Below are 18,959 nucleotides of genomic sequence, written 5' to 3' on the forward strand. Positions count from 1 at the left end.
GTGATATTTCAAGGCTTACAGGGAACAAATGTTGAGAGAATATGAATGCATTGGATAAAGAATTATGTTCCTGAGAATAGATTTTCATTGCTCTATTAAAGAGTTTAATTTTGTAAAGTGAAGTCGTAAACGTGGAAGGGAAATAAAAGTTTATAAAGATATTTAAGTATAAAACGTTTTTAGGGCAGCCCGGGTGGCTCAGCGGTTTAGCACCGCCTTTGGCCCAGGGCATGATCCTAAAGACCTGGGATCGAGTCCTATGTTGGGCTCCCTGCATGGAGCCTGCTTCTCCTTCTGCCTGTGTCTCTACCCCCCTTTCTCTCTGTTTCTTATGAATAAATAAAATCTTAAAAAAAAAAAAAGTTTTTAAATGGAAGCATAAAACAGTTTATTATTCAGTTGTGCCTTCTCTATGTAGAAATTATAACAAAATATGCAGGTGTTAAAATAAGTAGAAACTTGTGTAATTTTCTTCATTGTTAAAAAATACTTATTAGTGTCAGCTCTTCTGAGTGAGTTAAATAGTCTAAGGATTAAAGATATAAATATCAATGTTCTTTATTGTGGCTTTACAGTGACCAGGCATCTCATTATTTGGTCCTCTTTTCAGGAATTTGTGCTAATGTGTTGAGGAAGTGCCTTATGGTAAAGTTTGCAAATTCTTCCCTACTAGAAGGTGGGAGTTGATGATGCTTGTGGAGACATTACCAAGCTCAGTATACAATGGCAAAAATAAAAAAGCAGTTGTTCATAGTTTACTATATGGCAGGCACTTACATTTTTTTTATTTAATCATTTAAAACTATTTGGTGAGGTTTGGTGGTAATATCCTCTTTTTTTATGGATGAAAAATAAAAATAACCAATCTGCCTGGGATCACCTATTTAGTAAATGTTAGAGCTTGGATTTGAACCTGCATGTGCCTCATTCTAGAGCTTTACTCTTAACCATGTCACTAATGGCTCTAACTTTTGTGTGCATCAATGTCTGCTGTAGCACTTTTAAAAGATAAAATGCCAAAACTTCATTCTAGGCTTCCTGAATAAGATTCTTCAATTATGAAGCATGGACATCTGTACATTTTTTTTAAAATGCCACATGATTCCTGTGTACATCCTGGTTACAATAAGCAGAAGGAGGAGGAGGAAGCAATATGAGGCAGCATTTATGGGGACTTAGTATGTGCCAGATGCTTTTAATGTGGTTGTTTCTGTATATTATATCTTCATTTTATAGATTAAAAAAACAATGGAAACACAGTAATTTAATCAAGGTTACATACCTATTAAGTGATAGGGTTGAAATAAAACTTCACAGGTATCAGTTTTAACCAGTTATGCTGTTTCTACAATGATACACGATTCTACCACACAGATTTTTAAGGTGCCTACAACGTTAGCACATGCAGGAAGGATCATCCTGACCATATTTGTCTCAAAACAATACTAGTTCCCTTTCTAGTTGGTGAAATGCCAACAACTGAGGAGAGGGGTTTGTCTTCTATATCTGCTACTTTTGTGTTAGTGTCTAAACTGATAACTCTGATATCTGCCATATTCCTGACTTCACCCTGACTTTCCCCTGGTCTCTGCTGTCTTCTTTTTGCTTTTTCCCTGCTTCCTGATATTCACACATAAAACCTGGACATTTGAAGAATACTCTGATAAGAATATATATTAGTCTACCTGGACTGCTTTAACAAATTATCACAGACGTGGTGGTTTAAACTACAGAAATGTATTTTCTACAATTCCGGAGACTGCAAGTCTAAGATCTAGATGCTGGCATAAGGTTCTAGTGAGGGCTTTTCCTGGCTTGAAAGATAGATGCCTTCTCACTATGTCCTCATATGTGGTAGAGGAGAAGTGCTCAGGAGCATGCTAGCAAGTGCTCTGGTGTCTCTTCTTTTAAGACATTAATCCTGTCTTACCAGTTTCACCCTTATGACCTCTTTTAACCATAATTACCCCATAAAGATTTTATCTCCAGTTACCATCAACTTGGTGGTTAGGATTTCAACATAGGAGTTTTAGGGGGACAGTTTAGTCTGTGGTGGAATGCATCTTTCTTTCTGGTCAGAAGACAGGCCATTCTGTGTATCTGGAATAAGCATTGAATTTTTCATTTCTTTGTCATGAAGGTATTCTCTTCCTAACCAAATTTTCCACTTAGGAGCTATTCTGGATGCTTGAGGGTGGGCAGAAGGCTTGTCTCAGGATAACTGAGGTTCTAATTATCGCTAACTCTATACTAATTATGTATTATAATCATGTTTTTCAGAGTATTGTCAGTTTTATGTACAATTGAAGTACTAAAAATTCAAATACAATATCAAAATACAATATGTTTTTTCTTTAGGAACCATCTCTTTTTGCTGTTGCCAAATTGTTAGAAACGGGTCTAGTTAACATGCATCGAATAGAAATTCTTTGGAGACCTCTAACTGGCCATCTACTTGAGGTAACTGCTTTTTCTTAGATATTGTACTTTTGTTAAGAATAAAGAGACACACATTGAATTAATGATTCTGGATAACCATATGAAAAATCAGTAGTAACTTTTTTTCCTTGTACTTATATCTATATAACTTATCAAGGACTAAAGTTTTATAATAACTGCTTTGGGGATCCCTGGGTGGCTCAGTGGTTTAGCACCTGCCTTCAGCCCAGGGCGTGATCCTGGAGACCTGGGATCGAGTCCCACATCAGGCTCCCTGCATGGAGCCTGCTTTTCCCTCTGCCTGTGTCTCTGCCTCTCTCTCTCTCTTTCTCTCTCTCTCTCTCTGTCTCTCATGAATAAATAAATAAATAAAATCTTAAAAAAAATGCTTTGGTGAGGAAATAGGTTGGTTTTTATGGCTGAAAAAAAATGGGTGATATATCAGTGAAATCTCTGAAGACTCCTTCAGCTGTTAGCTTGGGACTTCTTTCTTTTGTTATACAGTTTCTTGATCCACTTCAGTTTTAACTAGTTCTGAAACTTAAAGGCAGTTGGGGCTGAGAGTTAGTAGTAAACACTGCTGCTTTTTTTTCTTTTCTATTTTTTAAAGATTGTATTTATTTATTCATGAGAGACAGAGGGGGTGGGGCAGAGACACAGGCAGAGGAAGAAGCAGGGTCGCTGCAAAGATCCCACTATGGGACTCAGTCCGGATCCTGGATCACACCCCAAGCCAAAGGCAGACGCCCAACCACTGAGCCACCCAGGGGTTCTGTAAACACTTCTTTACAACCTTTTCTGTGATTCTGAGATAGCTCTTCTGCAGAGGGAAAAGCCTGTTTGGTAGCACTAATTGTAGATAGTACCAGGGAATTTCATCTGAATTTGTATACTCTTGTGTCCAAGTTGGAATGATTGGTAATAATTAGCTACATCTCAGTAAGAGCTGCTTCTATCAGTATACATGTTTATGTTGCTTTAGGCTTAGGTTACCAGGATCATTTTGTATTACTTTAGTAAGCTGGGAAAGGTATTCTTAATAATAAAAAAAAAAAAAAAATGTACTTGTCCTTTTATTTTTTTCCATTTTATTGAAATTGCTTTTATGAATTATTAAAGGATATATGCAGATTTCTTTATCATGAACTTTCTCATCAAATGGCACAAAAAAGTTAAGATTTTAGCACAGAATTTGATTGTGAGGGTGTGCCTAATTAGGAACCTTAGTGTTAGCTTGCTTCTTTTGTTTACTCTGATGACATAATTTACTTTTATGAAGTCCTTTTTTTTCTATGACTTGCTTAATTTCATCTTTTATCTTCTCTCTGTTGCTTCCTATGCCTCTTATACAGAAGGTAAGCTTACTTACATTCTAGATATAATTTTTCATTCAGCCATTATTGATGAACAGTTGATATAATTTTTTAAATGGAAAAAACCCCGAAAATAATGTTTTAATTTTTTTCTCAAATTGATGTGTGAGCTTAAGTATACAAATTGAACATTTAATTTTTATTCAATGTTTTGTCTCCAGGTCTGTCAGCATCCAAACTCTCGAATGAGAGAATGGGGAGCAGAAGCTTTAACTTCACTTATTAAAGCAGGATTAACGTTTAACCATGATCCTCCACTTTCACAAAACCAGGTAAAAAGTTTTTTTTTTATTATTATTTATTTATTTATGATAGTCACAGAGAGAGAGAGAGAGAGAGAGAGAGAGAGAGAAAGAGAGAGACAGAGACACAGGCAGAGGGAGAGGCAGGCTCCATGCACCGGGAGCCCGATGTGGGATTCGATCCCGGGTCTCCAGGATCGTGCCCTGGGCCAAAGGCAGGCGCCAAACTGCTGTGCCACCCAGGGATCCCCTTAAATTCTTAATATAAAATCATCCTCTCCTATATGTATGTGATATTTTCTTAATTTATCAAATGGATGATATTCTGAGAATGGGTTTTGTTGCTTAATATTTATTTTATATGTAGGCCATGGATATCTTACAGAAGGTTGACATGTCTGGATTTTTAGGATTATCTATCTTTATTAAAAATTATGGCAACTTTCTTGTGAATAACATGGAATTAAAGCTACTAAATTACCTAGAACTGGTCTCCCCGTGTGGAAATTTCCCTGTTCAAGCATTGCTAAAGGTTTAATTTGAGGCCCTACTTTATTAGCCTCCCTACTTTGGTCCTTAACTGTCTCTAATTTTTTCTCTAAGTATCCTTACTTGGAGAGAAAACAAGTGGTCAAAGAGACAAGTACAGTAAAATAGATCTTTATTTTTAAAACTTTTAAAAGTTATTTTATACTTCTAGAGTTTGAGTCCTTTGTCCTGACTCCTGTAGTCATTCACATATATCTTATACAATTTCTTAAAAATCCACCAAAGTTCTATTGTTTGAAGTTGAGTAAGAATGAGGCAATTAATAGGCATTTCTATTGCCTTCATTATTTACTGATTGTAATTGTATTCTACAAATTTACTCAATAAATTATTGAGTACATACAGTGTACCAACCAATGTTTTAGCTGTTGGCATAGAAGATAAATGAGACAAAAAAAGATCTGTGTTCTTATAGAACTTACATTTTAGTGATTTCATACTTTTTTCCTATTACAGTTTAAGTTTTTTGAAAAGAAAACCCTGATCTCTATCCTTAATATTCAGCTTAATACCTGACACATAGAGTTTAAATGTTTTTTCAGACCGTGAACCAAATAAATGAGTCCTTGAAGAGAAAAAAAGTTAAAAATGAAGCAAGTGTTTTCATGTACTAAAAGGGCCCGAACAGAGTGCCTTTTTTTTTTTTTAAAGATTTTATTTATTTATTCATGATAGTCACAGAGAGAGAGAGAGAGAGAGAGGCAGAGACACAGGCAGAGGGAGAAGCAGGCTCCATGCAGGGAGCCCGACGTGGGATTCGATCCCGAGTCTCCAGGATCGTGCCCCCGGCCAAAGACAGGCACTAAACCGCTGCGCCACCCAGGGATCCCTCCTTTTTTTTTTTCTTAAACTACAATGGGTCCAGTAGTTCTATGCCATCTTTGTTAATGTCTACCATACTTAATTCTTAGGAATATTAAGAATTTTAAATTTAAATACATTTGATATGCTGTTATTAACAGAGTAAATGAAAGGTAATTTTAGAAATTGGGGATTGTTGGGCAGCCTGGGTGGCTCAGCGGTTTAAGTGCTGCCTCCAGCCCAGGGTGTGATTCTGGAGACCCGGGATCCAGTCCCACGATGGGCTCCTTGCATGGAGCCTGCTTCTCCCTCTGCCTGTGTCTCTGCCCCTTTCTTTCTCTCTCTGTGTCTCTCATGAATAAATAAATAAAATCTTAAAAAAAAAAAAGTTTAAAAAAAGAAATTGGGGATTGTTTTCCTCTCTCCAAATATAGCTAGATATAAGTAGAAATATTTTCTTTAGTGAGATTCATTTGTATATGGGTCTTTAATTAGTGTTTTTTTTAAAAAGTTCTTAATTCATTAACTACTTTTTGTTTGGGGTCTTTAGTGTCTCTTAATGCAGAGTCACTCTCCATTTAATCTGAAGTCTAACATTGTCTAAGGACATAAGTCATAGTCCTTATGACTCATAGTCTAAGATTGTTTTTTATTTTCTCTTATTTAAGAAAAAGACATGACAAAAGAAACTTCTAGTGATTATGGTTAGAGAATCATATTCAGTGTTTGTTTTAGTAGAAAAAGATTCTAATTACTATTATAGTCTTTGAGCCACTCTTCCTAATTAGTTTCTTCTCCTGTTTTCAGAGGCTGCAGTTGCTTTTATTGAACCCGTTAAAGGAGATGTCCAGTATTAACCATCCAGATATCCGACTCAAGCAATTAGAATGTGTGTTGCAGATTCTTCAGAGTCAGGGAGACAGTCTTGGGCCCGGATGGCCATTAGTGCTTGGAGTCATGGGAGCAATCAGAAATGATCAAGGGTAAGTGTTTGAAACTAACATCCAAAAACTAATAGTGATTAAGAGGAAATTCATCCTAAAATTTTGCAGAAGTGGTAGTTTTTTATGTGCCTTTCCTAAGATCTAAAATCATTTTTCTTAATCCTACCTCCAGTGACTATAGTGAATTAATCAGGGCTCACCTTTGTTTTGGAAGGTTGGAAAAATTGATGTTTACTTGACATTTGACATTTATACAAGAATACAAGTTTCAGAAGATAAATGCACCACGCTAACAAATTTTATAACACATCCAAAGATTGGGTTTTGTATTATTAAATATTGGTAAAGACATGAATTAATACTTAGGACTTGACTTCTCTGCATATTTTGGGAAATCTAAGAAATTGCTTTTAAGGGACTTCAAAAAATTTATTGCTCATTTATTCTGTGCCTAATATAGTCTAATTACTATGCTTGCTAGTTACTGTGATTACAAAGATAAATAGTTCTTGCTCTAAAAGTAGAATCTTAGGGAAAAGGAACAAGCTCTGTAAGTAGAATCCTAATGAGAATAGTCTGTTATGGCTCAGAAGAATAGAATTCCAGTGGAAGGGAGGCCTGTATTCCTGGAGGGGGGCAGAGCCAAAATTATGAAGGACCTTATATGCTTTTATAAACTATTTGGATTTATCTTCAGTACATTTGAGAGACATTTTAGGAGTTGTAAGCAGAGTAACAGTGTGATCTGATATCATTGTGACAGCACCATGGAGGGGTGGATGGGAAATGAGAGAACCTGCAGTGTTCTCTAGAAATAGAAGAGTGATGGACTTGAGCTACTTAGCAGATTGATTATAGGGGTGAAGGATGATATAAGAAATAGAATAAGGAATGCCTTCCAGATTTCTAACTTAGGCAGTTTAATGAATGGTGGTATTATTAACTAAGTAGTAAATACTGAAGAAAGCAAAATGGACTTACATAGTTTAAGGTAGAGCATTGCAGTGGAGAGGTCTATCAAATGTTTGCATATATTTGTCTCATTCTCTAGCAGAACTCATACTATCTTGTGTGATGACTAGTCGAGTTTTCTATGATTGAGATGCTTGGGACTATTATGAAAAATTAATTTTTCTTATTTATTTGTAATAATAAATTTTCTAAAAAACTACAAAATACTGAGATGATGAAAGTGGAAAGAGATCAGTCACAGCTTAAATCAAGCTAAGTTTCTTCTCCCAGTCTACAGTGTAGTTATAAACTAGGGCATCATGGTAGGATGAAATTAATTAGTACACATAAAACACTTAGGAAGTGCGTGACATAGCAAACCCTCAATAAGTGTTAGTTATTGGGGCACCTGAGTGGCTTGATTGGTTGGGAATCTGACTCTTGATTTCCTCCTGAGTTTTTGTCTCAGGGTCGTGAAATTGAACCTCATACCAGCATGGAGTTTGCTTGTCCTTCTCCCTCCCCTCACTTGCATGCTCTCTCTTTCTCTCTCTCAACTAAATAAAATGTTTAAGAGAAAAATAAGCATTAGTTATTATAATTCTTTTTTTTTTTTTTTTAAGATTTGTTTATTCATGATAGACATAGAGAAGCAGAGACACAGGCAGAGGGAGAAGCAGGCTCCATGCCGGGAGCCTGACATGGGACTCGATCTCGGTACTCCAGGATTGCGCCCTGGGCCAAAGGCAGGTGCCAAACTGCTGAGCCACCCAGGGTTCCCCGATTCATTTTTATTATTATTTTTCACCACTAGAATTTCTCTCTCAAATCAATTCCTTCTTATTCTCTTTATTTGAAATTCAAAATGTACTCTTTTCTTTTATAGAATAGATGTAGAATTTTAAGTAAGATATAGATATAAAAGAATGAGGAACTCATTTTCATTCAGTGAGTAAATTGGGTGTATTTGCATGTGCTAGGCACCATGCTAGATATTGGGGATACAGTGGTGAAAGTAGCTGTAGCCAATTTCCTTTACTCATTAATGTCGAAGTTTTATTTGGCTAGTTGATTCAAAGTTCTTTATTTTTATTTGTTAATTTTGTTCAAGTATGTGTTTCTCCTTTTCATTTATGTAAATGTTGAAATACTATATCCTCTATATTAGGGGAGATTTTCTTGTTCAACTTTTATTTATTTTTTTTTTGTTCAACTTTTAAAATAGAATTTAATTTGCTTCAAATTACTGTAAGATGTTATTTTTACTTACATTTCTTTTAAATGCATGAATATAATTTTTTTCTTTTTTTTTTTTTTCAGAGAATCCTTGATACGAACTGCGTTCCAGTGTCTTCAGTTGGTCGTGACAGATTTTCTACCAACAATGCCTTGTACATGCCTGCAGATTGTTGTAGATGTTGCAGGTAGCTTTGGACTTCATAACCAAGAACTTAATATTAGCTTAACTTCAATAGGTTTATTGGTAAGTATTATTGCTTTTCTCGTGATCATATAATTTAGAAATCACTGTTATGCTGCTGAGAGTGAATGCTAAGAGACTAGGCTTATGGCTTTAGAAGGGTTGTTTAAATGACTTTTAAGTACTAAACTTATATTTTGCATGGAGGATTAAGTGACATAAGTTAAGAATTAATTCATTAATAGCAGAATATTTGGGATAATTTTGATATATTGAGCTGAAATTTCACTCTAAAAGATTTGTCATGAGAGGATTGGTAAACAAGTAATAATATATAAGGGAAGTATTCAGTTGACTTTAGTGTAAAGATTAAGTGATTTTTTTAGTATTGTTTTAGTAACAACATTTTCATGTATTACTTATTTAGTGTAAATAAAGCTTCAGTAAAAGGCTTTACTATATACACAGGGCTTTGCTGTATACACAGTCCTGTAGTTTGTCAGCACTGCTTTATTAGCTATTGGAAGGCAAATGTTAATGGAAGAACTTTGACCTGTGGAAACAGTATTTTAATTCTGTGTGCCTCTTGTTGATTGTTTTATTATTGAACCTTGTTTTATTCATCTTGAAGGTAGAAGGAAATCTAAGATAGGATATTATTGATATTATGTAAGTAAACAAATAGAAAGCTGTTCCCAATATAAATGTATTTAAAGACAATTATTTAGACTCTTTTAAATGTTTATTATAAGCCAGGAGGTTTTAAAGTCAAACTTAAATAGTCCTTACAAGCCAGATAAGTTACTATTAAAAATGTAATTATAGGAAGGAAAATAAGCACATGTATAGAATTGCTCCCAAAGAGTAGTTAATTCAGTATTGATTAAATTACTGCTAGGTGTCACCTTCTTTATATTTATGTTCATAAGATTCTCTACATTTTTATCATTGGTATAATTCTTATTAATTCATACACCACATATTGTGGTTGAGAATGAAGTCATAAGATATGTTTGGATATAGTAGTTATTATATGAAATTGCCTAATATCATTAAACAATATTAAGGCATTGTTAATAATTTTTTTGGTGTCATAATGGTATCATGGTTATTTTTTTAAAGGCTTTATCTAGTGGAAATTATAAAAATAGTCATGAAGTAAATATGAGAGAATATTAACAATTGTTTATGTGTATATCAATATACTGATACATTTTCCCTGTTTTTCTATGTGTCTTTGAAATGTTTCATAAAGAAACATTTAAAAATATTAATGTTAGCATGAGATTATTTCCTCAAATTTTCCTGAAATCAGGTGGAGACAGATGTTTTCAAATCTTTTCTATTAGAAAAGGAGTTTCTGAAGTGGCTTTTAAAAGTTTTATTCTGAAAGGTAAAGCAACCATGTGTTGCGCATTTACTTATGTGCTTAAAATCTGTGAGTGAAATGGCATTTTTCTACTTTGCTTTTTAGTGGAATATTTCAGATTATTTTTTCCAAAGAGGGGAAACTATTGAAAAAGAATTAGATAAAGAAGAAGCAGCACAGCAAAAGCAGGCAGAAGAGAAAGGAGTGGTTTTAAATCGGCCTTTCCATCCTGCTCCACCGTTTGATTGCTTGTGGTTGTGTCTTTATGCAAAATTGGGTGAACTCTGTGTGGATCCTCGTCCTGCAGTGAGGAAGAGTGCTGGACAAACTCTGTTTTCAACAATTGGTGCACATGGAACTTTATTACAGCATTCAACATGGCACACTGTTATTTGGAAGGTATTAACCATTAGCTTGAGTAACTAGCTTTTGAGACAAATTTTCAAATTTTTCAATCTTGTTCCTATTAATTTTTGAAAAAGAATTTCCATGCACTTGTGCTTTTGACAAAACAAAATGTTCGTTTTGCCATACTTTAAAATTGTACCTCACACAGAGTAAATTACATATCGAATGCCTGTTCTCTTTCTATCTTCATCTCTTATCTGTGTTTCTATTTTTGCCTTTGCCTTTCCCTTTTTTCTTCCTGTTTTCCCAAGTGGTAAAACCATACATATAATTCAAATGTTACCAACGGAGAATTTTATAAATGAAAGAATATCAACAGTAGTGAAATTTACTTGCAGGATCACTGAACAGAAGTAACATCAAATTGGTAAATTCTATGTTTGTTCATTAACTGTTTCATTTTTTTTCCCTTTTTCTTAAAAGATATTTTATTTGTAAGTAATCTCTGTACCCAATGTAGGGCTCGAACTCACAATCCTGAGACCAAAAGTCATGGGCTCTACTGACTGAGCCAGCCAGGTGCCCCTTTTTTCTCCTTCATCCTTCTTTCAAAAACTTTCTTCAGTTGGACATCTGACTCTTGATTTCAGCTTAGTGACCACAGTTGTGAGATTGGGCTTGTGTTGGGCTCCATACTCAGCGTGGAGTTTGTTTGGAATTCTCTCTCTCCCTCTCCCTCTGCTCCTCCCCAGCATGTGTGTGCCCTTATGGGCACTCACTCTCTCTTCTCTCTTTCTCAAAGTAAATAAATAAAATGTTAAAAAAAAAAAAAAACACTTAAAAAATTTCTTACAAAACCAACAGCTTATTAGTGAGCATTCCCTCTTTGCTGAAAGCTCTCCTTTTTTGTTCTATCTATTCCATTTTATTTATTTATTTATTTATTTATTTATTTATTTATTTATTTATTTAAATTTTATTTATTCATAAGAGACAGAGAGAGACACAGAGACACAGGCAGAGAGAGGAGAAACAGGCTCCATGCAGGGAGCCTGATGTGGGACTCGATCCTGGGATCCCGGGATCACTTCCTGAGCCAAAGGCAGATGCTCAACCCCTGAGCCACCCAGGTGTCCCCATCTATTCCATTTTAATAAAAATCTATCATCTTTTCATTGCTTTTGTGAATTTCCAAGATCAGTAAGTTTGACAGTAGGCTGCATCATAAATCTTAATTGTATTTAACAATTTGTCTTCAATTTAACAGAAATATTCCAAAATGTCTTAAAAAATTAATAATGTATATCCACTTATAAAAATAATTAAAATCCCTTCTCCTTCCTGTGTGTTCTCTTTCAGCTGCATCCACTGGCTCCTCCTTTTCAGATCACAAAATGCTTAAGCTTCCCTTACTATTTTAAAAGCAAACTGGTATTTTCTCTGATTTAAGTGTTAATCTTGCTGCCTAATTCTCAGTGATTTTTTTTTCCTTCCTCACTTCCCCTGCATTCTCTTGATCTTTTAAGGTGATTTCCAGATTATTCTACATTAGAGTCTCTTAAATCGTAAAGTAACAGAATCACCTAGACGACTTTTTCAAGTACAGATTGCTGAGCCACCACCCCTCGCCTCCCAGAGTTTCTGATATTTTTTGAGCCCCTGGCAGGGGTCTGAGAATTTGCGTAACTGAATTTCCTGTGTGATGCTAAAGCTGTTAATTCTGAGAACGTATTTTGAGAACCACAGAATTTGTTCATAGGCTACAGGTGGTCTTCTAATTGCCGAGATTTTCACCCTAAATTCAGTTCTTATCCTATTCATTTTTTTTTTGTAGTATTTAACGCTGTTAATTATTTTTTCCTTGAAATTTCTCTTCCCTTGGATTCTGTTTCACAGAATGTTTCTGCTTGTCTTTCCAATATAAATTTTTTTTTCTTCAGTTCCTCCCTCTGAGTCTACTCTTTAGTGTAAACAAACATATCCGGGATCCCTGGGTGGCGCAGCGGTTTGGCGCCTGCCATTGGCCCAGGGCGCGATCCTGGAGATCCGGGATCGAATCCCAAATCGGGCTCCCGGTGCATGGAGCCTGCTTCTCCCTCTGACTATGTCTCTGCCTCTCTCTCTCTCTCTGTGACTATCATAAATAAATAAAAATTAAAAAAAATTTTTTAAACAAACATATCCAAGTCCCAAACACTTCCTACTTGTTTTTTTCCTTTCATCTTCTTTTTTTTAACGTAGGCTCCATGCCCAGTGCAGGGCTTGAACTCCTGACCCTGTACAAGAGTCCCATGCTCTACCAACTGAGCCAGCCAGGCATCCCCTTGCTTGATTTTGTTCAAGCACCCTCATTTAGTCCTGAACTTTCAGTTGTAACTTCTTACAGATACCTTCCATAATTACATTTTTTGCCTAAACTTTTTTCCTTAGCTTCATTCCCTTCTTGTGTATTACCCCATAGATGCTCTATTGATACTTCGATCAACAAGTCTTAGAAAATATTCTATCCAATTTAAAAACTTTTCATAGTCCATGACTTTAATGACAAGCTTAATATAATATCTTTAATATTAAATTTTTTCTCATATACAGAATCTGTCAGGTGTAATATTTTTGTGACAGTTTTTTTTTTTGTGACAGTTTCTAACTGCTGTGCTATTACTTAAGCTATGTTATTTTTATGTGCATTTTTATAAATATTCAGGTTCTCTTTCATCTATTGGATCGAGTTCGGGAGTCTTCTACCACTGCAGACAAAGAAAAGATTGAGTCTGGAGGTGGCAATATTCTCATTCATCATTCAAGGGACACAGCAGAGAAGCAGTGGGCAGAGACATGGGTTTTAACATTGGCCGGAGTAGCAAGAATCTTCAACACTAGAAGATATTTACTGCAACCTTTAGGTATATCCACTTTTCCCCCCGGTTATAGAAGTTATTCATGTTAAATGAAATTTGGAAACTACAGAAGATCTTTAAAAAAATTTATGTATAGTGCTCCTTCCCAAGAATATTCAGTCTTAACTTCCAGTCTTTGTTTTTGTGTGATATGTGCATGAGCATACACATTTTCATTCATTTCATTGAGAAAATATATAATGTATCTCTTTTGGGCTAGCCTCTAGAGGATACAATGGTGAGTAAAATACACAGCAGTCTTTTTGTCATAGGCCTGAGGGAATAACTATAATTACATAAAAGCAACACTGCTGCAGTGATAAATGTTACAAAGGAATGGTGCTTCGTAAGCTTTATAATACGTTTTTGACCAGGCCTCTGAGGTCCAGGTAAGCTTCCCTGAAAGATGAGTAGTATTTCATCAGGCAAAGGTAAGACAAAATGTGAAGAGTTTTACAGGCAGAGAATGTATAAATGTCAATGGTACTAAGATTAAGAAACCCCAGTGGAGATTGTACCTTCAATTCTGATGGTAGTGATGGTGATGGTAGAGAAAAATGAACAGAACAGAAATACTGTTTTATGTAATTATGAGCATACCATACATATTATAGCATTTTTATAAGTTATTATTTTATATTTGGCTTTTTTGTTCCTGTTTATGTTAAAGCATAAGCATATTTATTCTTTCCATCAGCATTTTTGTGTGATGTTCTTCAAGTTCATTTTTTCCTTTTTTTTTTCAAAAATAATCTATAGTGTCTGATCTATTTTGTACTCCTAGATCTTAATATATAATATATATTAAAATTCTAATTTTTATTTTCACATAAAATTTACATAAAATGAAATGTAGCAGCTTTAAACTGTACATTTGCTAAGTTTTGACAAAATAAGCATCATTTTTAATACTTTCATGATAGTTATTTTATTTTATTTTTTAAAGATTTATTTATTTATTCATTCAGAGAGAGAGCGAAGAGAGAGGCAGAGACACAGGCAGAGGGAGAAGCAGGCTCCATTCAGGAAGCCCGATGTGGGACTCGTTCCCGGGTCTCCAGGATCACACCCCGGGCTGCAGGTGGCGCTAAACCGCTGCGCCACCGGGGCTGCCCTCATGATAGTTATTTTAAAGACCAAAACCTAATAGATAAAAATCTAGTTTTTGAAAATGAAGACATAGGCAGTTTGTGTAGCTTTTCTTTGACAGAAGTGTTCTGTTTAGTTTTGAGAGTTTTTAGATGTAATATATCAAAACTCTTTGAAGAGTTCACTAAAAAAAAAAAATCTGTGCTTTCAACTGTATGTAAATTATACTTCAATTTTTAATTAAAAAAAGAGTGAAGAGGAATAGGCATGTAACTGGCCAGGTGTTATTTTTTGTCCTCTATAAAGGCAGAGTAGTACTTATTGTTTCATACCAGGATTACTTCCCGCTTTGCTACTAACTGAATGCTTCCTCAGCCATATAGGCTTATCTCTTCTTTAAAAATTTAGTCTTTTATAGTCTTTGGGAAGTGACTTTAAACCTTAATTATTTATGTATTTCATAACCTACTTATGGCATCCTGCTTTGGAAAATATCAGTTCTTCTAATTTTGGTGTCATTTAAATGCAAGTATGCAGGGAACCTGGGTGGCTTAGTTGGTTAAGTGTCTACCTCTGGTTCTGGTTGTGATCCCGGGGTCCTGGGATCGAGCTCTGTCGAGCACCTGGCTCACTGGGGTGCCTGCTTCACCTTCTCTCTCTAACCTCCCCCCTGCTCGTGTTTTTGTTTACTCTCCCTCTCTCTCTCTCAAATGAATAAATAAAAAATAATAATAAATCCAAATATGTGGGTAATAATCCATGCTATTAAAGCCATTGGGCTAGATTGCTGGAGGAATAAGATCATTTTTGCGGGGCTACATAGAAGCAGACTACGTGTTATAAAGAACTTCAATATAAATGTGCTTAATTGGTCATAGGAGTAGAACAACAGACTGGATTGTTCAGTGGAAACCCAACAACTGCCATTCAGCCCATGCTTTGCTGATGTTGGATCAGCAGACTCAATTTCACACGAGGGGAACAAATTTAGACTCAGTCTAAAAAAGCAGACTGTTCCTTAGGGTACATTTTCCCCTGGTGACTCACTATAATTGGGAAAAAAATATTTAAGAAAATTCTGCAATAACAACAAAAATTCTGCAACTGTAAGTTTCGTAAATATGAAAACCAAAGTGTAAAGTGTAGATTATTTTAAACATTTAGACCTGTAAAAATGTGTTACTTGGTTACAATTTGTAACTTCTCCAATATTTTTTAAGAATGAGAGCATCCTAAGATCTTAATCATTCGTAAAGATAGATGGATAAGGGATCCCTGGGTGGCGCAGCAGTTTGGCGCCTGCCTTTGGCCCAGGGCACGATCCTGGAGACCCGGGATCGAATCCCACATCAGGCTCCCGGTGCATGGAGCCTGCTTCTCCCTCTGCCTATGTCTCTGCCTCTCTCTCTCTCTGTGTGACTATCAGAAATAAATGAAAAAAAAAAAAAAAAAAAAGATAGATGGATAAATCAGAGTTGTTACTAAAAAGCTTTTGTTTTTGGGACGCCTGGGTGGCTCAGCAGTTGAGCATCTGCATTTGGCTCAGAGTGTGATTCCAGGTCCGGGGATTGAGTCCCACATCGGGCTCCCTGTGAGGAACCTGCTTCTCCCTCTGCCTACGTCTCTGCTTCTCTCTCTGTGTCTCTCATGAATTTAAAAAAAAAAAAAAAAAAAAAAAAAGCTTTTGTTTTTACCCTCTTAAGTTTTTATTCTGTTCTCCTTAGGCAGAAATACCTGGAAATAGTGTAAATGTGTCTAATACCAAGAAATAGTATAAATATATGTACCTACATTTGTAGAGTTCTGTTTTTAAGACCAAAACATTAATGTACTCATTATTATCTTCTTGGTGCCTTTTGTTTCTATATTTGAAAAAAAAATTTTACTGGATTTTCGGGTTTCATTGATTGTAATTCACATGGTTTGTACCTTAATACCTAAGCATATTTTTTATTTTTATTAATTAATTAAAGATTTTATTTATTTACTCTTGAGAGACACACAGAGAGAGAGGCAGAGACATAGGAAGAGGGAGGAGAAGCAGGCTCCATGCAGGGACTCGATCCCAGGACTCCAGATTCATGCCCTGAGCCAAAGGCAGATGCTCAACCACTGAACCATCAAGGTGTCCCTTAAGCATATTTTTAAAAATTGTATAGAAATTTAAGTAGAAAAATAAAGCAAACATTCTAAAGTGTGCAGTAGTGAGAGAAATCTTGATCACTTTGATAAATTTTGTTTTCTCTTCCTAATATAGGAGATTTTTCAAGAGCATGGGATGTTCTTCTTGACCATATACAATCAGCAGCACTCAGCAAGAACAATGAAGTATCTTTGGCTGCACTGAAAAGCTTCCAGGAAATTTTACAGATTGTGTCCCCTGTCAGAGACTCAGAAAAGCCCGAGACACCACCTGCAGTTAATGTACCTGTGCCTGTCCTTATAGGGTCCATATCAGGCCCTGGCCTGAGCAGACCATTTGTAAGAACAGATTCCATCGGAGAGAGACTTGGAAGATATAATAGCTCTGAGCCACCTGAAGTTACCGATGAGCTTGAAGATTTGAATCTCTGGTGGGCTGCATGGAATACCTGGTATAGAATTGGATCTGAAAGCACTAAGCCTCCCATTACTTTCGACAAACTGACTTTCATTCCCAGCCAGCCTTTCCTTACAGCTTTAATTCAGATATTTCCTGCTCTCTATCAACACATAAAAACTGGTTTCAATATGGATGACTTACAAAAGCTGGGAGTCATACTGCACAGTGCTGTGTCAGTCCCAATAAGTTCAGATGCATCCCCTTTCATTCTTCCATCGTATACTGAAGCAGTTTTAACAAGTTTACAGGAAGCTGTACTGACAGCTTTAGATGTTCTCCAAAAGGTAATAGGATTTTACTGGCCATCTAAACATTAATGCATGTGGTTCGCTGGAAGTTTTTTAGTTTGCTACATATTTTTTGAGATAAATTCTAGATCATCAAGATTGTCATACATGCATACTTTGTATAAATTCAGGATTGTAAATATCCAGTTATTTAAAAAACTTACGGTTTTCTGATGTATTTGAAAAGGTAGTTCAGATTTGTTTCGAGAGTCTTTCAGAAACTGTATCCTCTTGTTTCCTTTCACCAACATTTTTTGTTCGATCATTCAACTCTTCACTAGAGGATATACTTTTCTGAATAATAACTTTAATAGAGTATTTCTATAGTTAGAAAATTAATAAGCTATGGAATCATATATATTTTTTCATTGTACTTAAATTTAGCTCTGGAACCTTTAGAATCCTATTTTTTAAAATAAGTAAGAATAAATTTATAAAGTATTTTCCTTACAAAAATTTTGTCATGGAAATATATCTTACCTATGTGTGTTATGTTACTGTGAAAAAGTTAGTTAAATAAACAGACCTAAAAATCATTGAGCAAATCCCAGTTAGCAGGCAAGACCAGATCAAAATCAAATAATTCTTTAAACTATCAAGATAATTGTTAGCATAATTCACAACAACCAAAATGCTAAACAGAAAAATGCCAGCTGAGGAGCCAGCAATTCTAACAAAGTTGCTATGACATTCTAACAAAATGAAGATGGAACTAGATTTTGATTACACATGTGTTAATCAGATTTGTGTACTGTAAATCATGTTTTCTAATTAACTGATTGTGTTATATCCAGCTGGAATGATGAAAACTTTCACAGTGAAAGTAGTGGTTTCTATTACACTGTAATACCTCTTCAAGGCTCTGTCCAGCTGAGCACTAATTCTTTGATCTCTTTAACCCTAGTTGCATTGTGCAGAGAAACAAATTGTGTAGAAACTAAAAATGTAAGAGAATCTGACATTTAAAAAACTTCATTTAGGGATATCAGTTTTCAATAATTAAAATCAAAATAGCTACTCTTATTAACAGTGGAGAAAAAAAAGTAGCCTTTCAGTTACCTACTTTTTCCCCCTTGATTGACCATATCCAAAAGTTGCTTATGGAGTGCCCTGGGGGAGACTGAAAAGTTATTCTGTCAGAAAAGCAAAGCAAAGCACAGGCCTTATGGGACATCTGTAATCTAGAACTCTCATTCAGGTGTTTGATTCAAGTTTTTATAAACAAAGAAGAAACAACAAACTTCCAAATTCTTGTCAAGGAAAAAAAGCACATAATTTTATTTTTAAAAACTCTGCCTTGGCAATGACAGAACAAATAGAATCTTTTATTCTTACTACTGGGAACTTGTTCTGAGCTTTTACTGGTTTTGAAAATAATAATATATATATATATATATACCTTCAGTGTGAAACTTAAGAAGCTTTATTGCTGTTCATTTATATCAGTTGATATCAATTTGCGTTACTAATTTTCACTCTAGCTATTGTTTGTTATTTCTATAATTAGTACTTGAATATTAATTGAATATAATTAGTATTGAATATTGAATTATAGAATAATATTCTATAATTAGTATTTCAATATTGAATATATTTCATAGTACTTGAATATGAGTCAAACATATGGTCTTTAATATTTCCTATTAGA

The 18,959-nt window shown here is 35.1% G+C and overlaps 1 protein-coding gene across 3 annotated transcripts in view; it reads left to right on the forward strand.

Moving 5' to 3' along the window:
• The window catches only part of MON2 (MON2 regulator of endosome-to-Golgi trafficking), a 105,309-nt gene that overhangs the window by 57,459 nt on the left and 28,891 nt on the right, over positions 1 to 18,959 (forward strand). For all 3 annotated transcript variants that reach the window (XM_077913643.1, XM_077913644.1, XM_077913645.1), the window contains exons 20-26: positions 2,359 to 2,460; positions 3,974 to 4,084; positions 6,212 to 6,387; positions 8,620 to 8,782; positions 10,194 to 10,487; positions 13,141 to 13,339; positions 16,680 to 17,308. In XM_077913643.1, the coding sequence (XP_077769769.1) occupies positions 2,359 to 2,460; positions 3,974 to 4,084; positions 6,212 to 6,387; positions 8,620 to 8,782; positions 10,194 to 10,487; positions 13,141 to 13,339; positions 16,680 to 17,308 (1,674 nt within the window). The remainder of the gene's footprint in view (positions 1 to 2,358; positions 2,461 to 3,973; positions 4,085 to 6,211; positions 6,388 to 8,619; positions 8,783 to 10,193; positions 10,488 to 13,140; positions 13,340 to 16,679; positions 17,309 to 18,959) is intronic.

The sequence above is a fragment of the Canis aureus genome, chromosome 11, assembly GCF_053574225.1.
Source record: "Canis aureus isolate CA01 chromosome 11, VMU_Caureus_v.1.0, whole genome shotgun sequence".
In the NCBI taxonomy this organism is placed as follows: domain Eukaryota; kingdom Metazoa; phylum Chordata; class Mammalia; order Carnivora; family Canidae; genus Canis; species Canis aureus.